The 10000-nt window shown below is 44.0% G+C and overlaps 1 protein-coding gene across 1 annotated transcript in view; it reads left to right on the top strand.

Annotated features, from left to right (window-relative positions):
- galr1b (galanin receptor 1b) overlaps positions 1–8029 on the top strand; it is an 18977-nt gene extending 10948 nt beyond the window's left edge. The window contains exon 5 of the mRNA XM_028581462.1: positions 7709–8029. Within this exon, the coding sequence (XP_028437263.1) occupies positions 7709–8029 (321 nt within the window). The remainder of the gene's footprint in view (positions 1–7708) is intronic.
- Positions 8030–10000: the final 1971 nt, after the last annotated feature.

The raw sequence follows: 10000 nt of genomic DNA, 5'->3' as shown, positions 1-10000 counted from the left end.
TAACTGAAACAGGTCTAATGCTTTCTTATGTTAAACATGAACAATGTTACAAAAAATACTTGAAACTAAGTCCCAACCATCTATTAAGTTCTGAAATAAACTGTATGAAAAACAAATCAGCCATGTAGGCGTAGTAGACATAGATTAAAAAATGCAATTTAATCAAATGCTCCTTATAACTTGGCTCCCAAGCTCATACATTATAGTTTCAACCAGCTACTACGGACTGAAATAGACTGTGTGGGAAACAAACCATGCAAGGGTAGTAAATATAGATTACAAGATGAGTGTTTATCATGTTCTTACATACCAATCAAATATTTCTCCCCAGCTTGTATTCTCCCTCCTTCATATCTAAATCCCGACAGAACTTGTCCACTTCCTCGGGTGCAGTGAATGTGAGCGTTCTCCCTCCGTGGTTTACTCTCAGAGTGGCCGGATAAATAAGAAAGTTTGGGATGCCTTTAGCATGCAGCTTGTGCTGCACTGTTATAAATTCCTGGCGCCGCTGGACGGTGAAAGCGCTGTAGTCAGGCTTAAAGCGCAGCGTTGCATTGGAATCACGAATCAGGCCTTCCTGCTGGGCCTGTCTCGCCCCCTGATGGTCCTGGTATCTTATGGAGCTAAATCAGGGCCAAAGGTTTTGTTCATTTGAAAAAAAGTATATATAGTTGAAAAAATAAAGCTTGAAATTGAAAATTTAAGTTTTGGTCAAAACTTGGAAAAAATAAAACCATGTATTCAAACTTAAAATAAGTGTATCAATTTTTATTTCACTTTGAATAAAATATAGATTAAATTCTGGAATTATTTTGAATGAATTATAAATTTTCATTTTTCACTTTTATATTTGTTTTCAGTTCCACATTTTATTTTTTCAGATTCAAAACTTATTTTTTTTACGCCTTCAAATCTTTTTTTTCGGTTTCAAATCTTTTTTTTTTTTTTTCAGATCTGTTTTTCACTTTCAGATAATTTTTTTTCTCGGTTTCTATAGACAGAGATGGAGGGTTAGGGTACGGTCTCTGTAGACAGAGATGGAGGGTTAGGGTACGGTGTCAATAGACAGATGGAGGGTTAGGGTACGGTGTCTATAGACAGAGATGGAGGGTTAGGGTACGGTGTCTATAGACAGAGATGGAGGGTTAGGGTACGGTGTCTATAGACAGATGGAGGGTTAGGGTACGGTGTCTATAGACAGAGATGGAGGGTTAGGGTACGGTCTCTATAGACAGAGATGGAGGGTTAGGGTACGGTGTCTATAGACAGAGATGGAAGGTTAGGGTATGGTGTCTATAGACAGAGATGGAGGGTTAGGGTACGGTGTCTATAGACAGATGGAGGGTTAGGGTACGGTGTCTATAGACAGAGATGGAGGGTTGGGAATGCGGTCTCTATAGACAGAGATGGAGGGTTAGGGTACGGTGTCTATAGACAGAGATGGAAGGTTAGGGTACGGTGTCTATAGACAGAGATGGAGGGTTAGGGTACGGTGTCTATAGACAGAGATGGAGGGTTAGGGTACGGTGTCTATAGACAGAGATGGAGGGTTAGGGTACGGTGTCTATAGACAGAGATGGAGGGTTTAGGCACGGTGTCTATAGACAGAGATGGAAGGTTAGGGTACGGTCTCTATAGACAGAGATGGAAGGTTAGGGTACGGTGTCTATAGACAGATGGAAGGTTAGGGTACGGTGTCTATAGACAGAGATGGAGGGTTAGGGTACGGTGTCTATAGACAGAGATGGAGGGTTAGGGTACGGTCTCTATAGACAGAGATGGAAGGTTAGGGTACGGTCTTTATAGACAGAGATGGAGGGTTAGGGTACGGTGTCTATAGACAGAGATGGAGGGATAGGGTATGGTCTCTGTAGACAGAGATGGAGGGTTAGGGTACGGTCTCTGTAGACAGAGATGGAGGGTTAGTGTACGGTCTCTGTAGACAGAGATGGAGGGTTAAGGTACGGTCTCTATAGACAGAGATGGAGGGTTAGGGTACGGTCTCTGTAGACAGAGATGGAGGGTTAGGGTACGGTCTCTGTAGACAGAGATGGAGGGTTAGGGTACGGTCTCTGTAGACAGAGATGGAGGGTTAGGGTACGGTCTCTGTAGACAGAGATGGAAGGTTAGGGTACGGTCTCTATAGACAGAGATGGAGGGTTAGGGGTACGGTCTCTGTAGACAGAGATGGAGGGTAGACAGGGGTACGGTCTCTGTAGACAGAGATGGAGGGTTAGGGTACGGTCTCTGTAGACAGAGATGGAGGGTTAGGGCACGGTCTCTGTAGACAGAGATCGGTCTCTGTAGACAGAGATGGAGGGTTAGGGTACGGTCTCTGTAGACAGAGATGGAGGGTTAGGGGGCACGGTCTCTGTAGACAGAGATGGAGGGTTAGGGTACGGTCTCTATAGACAGAGATGGAGGGTTAGGGGGTACGGTCTCTGTAGACAGAGATGGAGGGTTAGGGGTACGGTCTCTGTAGACAGAGATGGAGGGTTAGGAATACGGTCTCTGTAGACAGAGATGGAGGGATAGGGTACGGTCTCTGTAGACAGAGATGGAGGGTTAGGGTACGGTCTCTGTAGACAGAGATGGAGGGTTAGGGTACGGTCTCTGTAGACAGAGATGGAGGGTTAGGGTACGGTCTCTATAGACAGAGATGGAGGGTTAGGGTACGGTCTCTGTAGACAGAGATGGAGGGTTAGGGTACGGTCTCTGTAGACAGAGATGGAGGGTTACGGTACGGTCTCTGTAGACAGAGATGGAGGGTTAGGGTATGGTCTCTGTAGACATTAGACTAATATTCAGGTCAGTGTCTGTGGAGTCAGACACACAGAAACATTAGATGAGTTAGCAGACATTTACAGCAGGAGCAAAGGATTCTGGGTAAGTGTTTACAGCTCAGGACTAAGAGTAGAGACTCCCTCTAAAGAGCAGACACACACTGTGGAAACAAAACACTTTATTAATAACTTTATAACCCTTTATATTCTACGGATCTGTTTGCTTTATATTTCATCAACAAGATGAGGAAATGTTACTTTTATTTCGTCCTGGCGGTAAATCATGATGGTTTTATGGTTCTTTAATAAGCCGACAAATCAAACACACACTAATGAAGAAGGCACAGTCATAAAAATAAAACATGGTTTTAGTATCTGAATGTTTAATTATAACTACACAAAGATATGAAGAGTCAGAAGTTATCGGGGCATGTGTGTGTGTGTGTGTGTGTGTGTGTGTGTGTGTGTGTGTGTGTGTGTGTGTGTATGTGTGTGTGTGTGTTTGTGTCTGTGTGTCTTTGTGTCTGTATGTGTGTGTGTGTGTATGTGTGTGTGTGTGTTTGTGTGTATGTGTGTCTGTGTGTCTTTGTGTCTGTGTGTGTGTTTGTGTGTGTGTCTGTGTGTATGTGTGTGTATGTGTGTGTGTATGTGTGTGTGTGTGTGTGTGTGTGTGTGTTTGTGTGTGTGTCTGTGTGTCTTTGTGTCTGTGTGTGTGTTTGTGTGTGTCTGTGTGTATGTGTGTGTGTGTATGTCTGTGTGTATGTGTGTGTGTGTGTGTATGTGCGTGTGTGTTTGTGTGTCTGTGTGTCTTTGTGTCTGTGTGTGTGTTTTGTGTGTGTCTGTGTGTCTTTGTGTCTGTGTGTGTGTTTTGTGTGTCTGTGTGTATGTGTGTGTGTGTGTGTATGTGTGTGTGTGTGTGTGTGTGTGTGTATGTGCGTGTGTGTTTGTGTGTCTGTGTGTCTTTGTGTCTGTGTGTGTGTTTGTGTGTGTGTCTGTGTGTCTTTGTGTCTGTGTGTGTGTTTGTGTGTGTGTGTGTGTGTGTGTGTGTGTGTGTGTGTATGTCTGTGTGTATGTGTGTGAGTGTTTAATGGTTTGAGTTTCCTCCCGTTTGAGCATCATATCTTTTGGACGCCGTCAGAGATGGGTCTTTGTGTCTTCTCTCTGAGATGTAAACACCCGTCGGAGGTTTCGAGAGGTTTATGAGTGCCGAGAAACATTAGTTCTGCAGCTGAGTGGAAGTTTGGCGTCTGGAGTCGCAGCTCTTTGTGATTTTTAAACAGATTGGATATAAATAAGATGAGCAGTGGGCTGCGTCTGAGTGTAAAGTGTCCCGACATAACTTCTGTTAGGGTCTGACTCTATAAATAAAGTTCAGTTGAAGGAGGGAAACAGGCTCAGTTTATGTAAACTACAGTATCACATTTTACAAAACAGTCAACGTTTTTGTCGTTTTTTTAACAGAAAAAATTGGAAAAGATGACAAATACGGTACTTCACACACTGTATATATTTTTCCTATAAACACATACTCTGTGTGTTTCTTGCACTAAACAATATAAATCCTGTGTTTCCTGCAGACAACACAGACCGTCGTTTCTTTGAGTGTATCTCTGTAGATGATGTTTCCTCTGTGTTATTTCTGTAGTATAGATGGTAACGTTTCGGGACTCCCATGGGTCATGGTATACCCGCGGGAGTCCCGCTGTACGGGAGTCAGTCTCACCGTTAGTAACGTGATGAGGACGGAATAGGGCATAGAAATCAACGGGAGCGGGACGGAGCCGGAGATTAAATTAAAAAGTGACGCTGCAATGCGGTGACTGCGCCCAAAGATTGCGAGCCATTTTGTTAGAGAAGATCTCTGTTGTGTTGATATGCAATGAATCAACTGTAATACCTAATATGACCAGCGGAGGGAACCATCTAGTTATATGACCATGGTGTATGTTGGTAGGGAGAGAGACGAAGAAGAGTAGCTACAGACTAGATTTTGGTGATGATGTTGGTTCGTACATTACAAGTTTGAGCACAAACTCATTGTGGATTAAAAACCAAGTCCCTTCTTGAAGACTTAAACAACACATCTGTTAGGAATTATGTAATGAAATGGCCTAGGCCTGCGGTAATGCATGTTACCTAGGCCTGCAGGTAATACATGTTACCTATACCTGCAGGTAATGCATGTTACCTAGGCCTGCAGGTAATACATGTTACCTATACCTGCAGGTAATGCATGTTACCTAGGCCTGCAGGTAATGCATGTTACCCAGGCCTGCAGGTAATGCATGTTACCCAGGCCTGTAGGTAATGCATGCTACCCTGGGCCTGTAGGTAATGCATGTTACCCAGGCCTGTAGGTAATGCATGCTACCCAGGCCTGTAGGTAATGCATGTTACCCAGGCCTGTAGGTAATGCATGTTACCCTGGGCCTGTAGGTAATGCATGTTACCCTGGGCCTGTAGGTAATGCATGTTACCCTGGGCCTGTAGGTAATGCATGTTACCCAGGCCTGTAGGTAATGCATGCTACCCAGGCCTGCAGGTAATACATGTTACCCTGGGCCTGTAGGTAATGCATGTTACCCAGGCCTGTAGGTAATGCATGTTACCCAGGCCTGTGGGTAATGCATGTTACCCTGGGCCTGTAGGTAATGCATGTTACCCTGGGCCTGTAGGTAATGCATGTTACCCTGGGCCTGTAGGTAATGCATGCTACCTGGGCCTGCAGGTAATACATGTTACCCAGGCCTGTAGGTAATGCATGTTACCCAGGCCTGTAGGTAATGCATGTTACCCAGGCCTGTAGGTAATGCATGTTACCCAGGCCTGTAGGTAATGCATGTTACCCAGGCCTGTAGGTAATGCATGTTACCCAGGCCTGTAGGTAATGCATGTTACCCAGGCCTGTAGGTAATGCATGCTACCTGGGCCTGCAGGTAATACATGTTACCCAGGCCTGTAGGTAATGCATGTTACCCTGGGCCAGCAGGTAATACATGTTACCCAGGCCTGTAGGTAATGCATGTTACCCTGGGCCAGCAGGTAATGCATGTTACCCAGGCCTGTAGGTAATGCATGTTACCCAGGCCTGTAGGTAATGCATGTTACCCAGGCCTGTAGGTAATGCATGCTACCCAGGGCCAGCAGGTAATGCATGTTACCCAGGGCCTGTAGGTAATGCATGTTACCCAGGCCTGTAGGTAATGCATGTTACCTAGGCCTGTAGGTAATGCATGTTACCTAGGCCTGTAGGTAATGCATGTTACCTAGGCCTGTAGGTAATGCTTGTTACCTAGGCCAGCAGGTAATACATGTTACCTAGGCCTGTAGGTAATGCATGTTACCTAGGCCAGCAGGTAATGCATGTTACCTAGACCTGCAGGTAATGCTTGTTACCTAGGCCTGTAGGTAATGCTTGTTACCTAGGCCAGCAGGTAATACATGTTACCTAGGCCAGCAGGTAATACATGTTACCTAGGCCTGCAGGTAATACATGTTACCTAGGCCAGCAGGTAATACATGTTACCTAGGCCAGCAGGTAATACATGTTACCTAGGCCTGCAGGTAATGCATGTATAGTGGAGCCTACATTTCCGAGGCAACCTCAGTGATTTGACTGCAATTAACCAAACATGCTACAGGGGGGCAACAGAGTCTGATAACTTTAGACAACATAGGGAACCAAACGGGAGCGGGACGGGATTCGGGAGTCTTTCTCTCGGTATTTTGCAGGACAGGATTTTTTTGGGGGGGAGGGGGCAGTCACGTGATCGGGATATGACGGAAGTATTTTCGTGGGCTCGGGGTGTGATGGAAGCGACAATTGATTCCTGTGTCACCCTCAACTGTGGACTCATTTTTCCTCTGTGTTATTTCTGTAGTATAGATGTAAAACTCTCTGTAGACACCACTGCTAATGCTTGCTCTTTAGGGAATTACTGTAATTGTTGGGGCTTTGGAAATTATAGAGTGTGGTCTAGATCTACTCTATCTGTAAAGTGTCTCGAGATAACTGTTATGATTTGATACTATAAATAAAATGTAATTGAATTGAATGTTTTCCCTGGTTTTGTTTCTGTAGTATAGATGTAAAACTCTCTGTAGACTCATGTTTCCCCTGTGTTATTCATGTAGTATAGATATAAAACTCTCTGTAGACTCATGTTTCCCCTGTGTTATTCATGTAGTATAGATATAAAACTCTCTGTAGACTCATGTTTCCCCTGTGTTATTTCTATAGTATAGATATAAAACTCTCTGTAGACTCATGTTTCCCCTGTGTTATTCATGTAGTATAGATATAAAACTCTCTGTAGACTCATGATTCCCCTGTGTTATTCATGTAGTATAGATATAAAACTCTCTGTAGACTCATGTTTCCCCTGTTATTCATGTAGTATAGATATAAAACTCTCTGTAGACTCATGTTTCCCCTGTGTTATTTCTATAGTATAGATATAAAACTCTCTGTAGACTCATGTTTCCCCTGTGTTATTCATGTAGTATAGATATAAAACTCTCTGTAGACTCATGATTCCCCTGTGTTATTCATGTAGTATAGATATAAAACTCTCTGTAGACTCATGTTTCCCCTGTTATTCATGTAGTATAGATATAAAACTCTCTGTAGACTCATGTTTCCCCTGTGTTATTTCTATAGTATAGATATAAAACTCTCTGTAGACTCATGTTTCCCCTGTGTTATTTCTATAGTATAGATATAAAACTCTCTGTAGACTCATGTTTCCCCTGTGTTATTTCTATAGTATAGATATAAAACTCTCTGTAGACTCATGTTTCCCCTGTGTTATTTCTATAGTATAGATATAAAACTCTCTGTAGACTCATGTTTCCCCTGTGTTATTTCTATAGTATAGATATAAAACTCTCTGTAGACTCATGTTTACCCTGTGTTGTTTCTGCAGACGGCTCAGACAGTGCTGCTGGTCGTGGCAGCCTTCACCGTCTGCTGGATGCCGCACCACATCATCGCCATGTGGGTGGAGTTCGGCCGCTTCCCGCTGACCGACGCCTCCTTTGCCTTCCGCATCCTGTCCCATTGCCTGGCGTACGGAAACTCCTGCGTCAACCCCATCCTCTATGCCTTCCTGTCGGAGAACTTCCGCCGGGCGAGCCGCCAGGTCTGCAGCAGCCGCTTCCTGCTCCCGCCACCGCCACCGGGTGGCGACGTGGTCCGTTTCCGCTTAGAGAACTTGTCCGCCACGCACTCCACCACCAAAATATGAAGGCCTGAGGGGCGGGATCAGTGCTAACTCAGACTGCATGCGTGTTATCTGTGTGTGTTTGTGTGTGCGTGTGTGTGCATGTGCGTTTGTGCATGTGCGCGTTCATGTGTGTGTGTGTGTGTTATCTGTGTGTGTGTGTGTGTGTGTGTGTGTGTGTGTGTGTACAGTACAGGCCAAAAGTTGGACACACTTTCTCATTCAATGTGTTTCCTTTTTATTTTCATGACTATTTACATCGTAGATTCTCACTGAAGGCATCAAAACTATGAATGAACACATATGGAATTATGTACATAACAAAAAAGTGTGAAATAACTGAAAACATGTCTTATATTTTAGATTCTTCAAAGTAGCCACCCTTTGCTTTTTTATTAATAAGGGAAATAATTCCACTAATTAACCCTGACAAAGCACACCTGTGAAGGTAAAACCATTTCAGGTGACTACCTCATGAAGCTCATTGAGAGAACACCAAGGGTTTGCAGAGTTATCAAAAAAAGCAAAGGGTGGCTACTTTGAAGAATCTAAAATATAAGACATGTTTTCAGTTATTTCACACTTTTTTGTTAAGTACATAATTCCATATGTGTTCATTTATAGTTTTGATGCCTTCAGTGAGAATCTACAATGTAAATAGTCATGAAAATAAAAAGGAAACACATTGAATGAGAAGGTGTGTCCAAACTTTTGGCCTGTACTGTATGTGTGCGTGTGCATGTGCATGTGCATGTGCGTGTGTGTGTGTGCCTGTCTGTGTGTGTGTGTGTTACCTTTGTGTGCATGCATGTGTGTGTGTGTGTGTGTCTGTGTGTGCGCGCGCGCACATGTGCGTTTCTGCATGTGCATGTGTGTGTTATCTGTGTGTGTGTGTGTGTGTGTGTGTGAATGTGCGTGTGCATGTGTGTGTGTGTCTCTGTGCATCTGTGTGTTACCTGTGTGTCTGTGTGCATGTCTGTGTGTATCTTACTGTAGAACCTGAGAAGTCAAGACAGCCAGAATCACCATAAACATGGTTTTTTTTATTTTGAAATTTGTTTTATTTTGTAAAGCATCTGGCTGCAATGTGAACTTCCTGTACATGATTACCTTCCTGGCTTGACACATTAGCAAAATAGGTTTTTATGTGTTATATGTTTTTGTGTTTTGTATATGTGTACATACCAGGACAACAAGAAAAGATATGATTTTTTCTTTGCTTGTTTTTGGTGGACTGTAAATGTTGATTCGTTATTTATAATCCATAAAAAAGAAAGAAATGTGCACTTTAAACTTTGTGTTTTGCTTGAGCGATGACTCACTACACGTTTTAGGCCTCCTGCACACTGGCTGCGTGGCGTGTCCGTGTTTATTTGAGCTCCCATGGTAACAGGTCAGAGCGTGCACACTGCCTGCGTAACACGCACGTCTCAGAAAACGCCTGCATGCTAGAAATAGGACCGACGCCTACTCTTCACTCCACACGCCAGCGTGTTGGAAGTGTTTCCAGACAACATAGAATAGGAAAAGATGTTTATATGTCATTTAGACACAAGTACATTTAATAAATGACATGTTGATGTTTGAAAGTCTCGAAGTTTTGATATAAATGTAATTAAAAAAAAAAAATGTCTAACATTGCACCTGTCAATCCAGAAGGAAATATTCTGGAGCTTATTTAGCAAATCAATACTGCCGGCGTTGTCTTTGCTGTAATCAGATCAGAATATATTTATGTTTATGGGAAACATCCACGTGTCCAGACAAGGCTAGCAGCAGCAGCAGCGCCGCGTCGGACACCTTTCTGGTGGGGAAAGACGTAGAAAACACCACGCAGCTGACACGCCACGCTCACGGCACGCAGCTGACACGCCACGCAGCCGACACGCCACGCAACAGACACGCCACGCAGCCGACACGCCACGCAGCCGACACGCCACGCAGCCGACACGCCACGCAGCCGACACGCCACGCAGCTGACACGCCACGCTCACG

Source organism: Perca flavescens, chromosome 1 (genome assembly GCF_004354835.1).
Source record: "Perca flavescens isolate YP-PL-M2 chromosome 1, PFLA_1.0, whole genome shotgun sequence".
In the NCBI taxonomy this organism is placed as follows: domain Eukaryota; kingdom Metazoa; phylum Chordata; class Actinopteri; order Perciformes; family Percidae; genus Perca; species Perca flavescens.
This window is presented reverse-complemented; position numbering and strand designations above follow the sequence as displayed.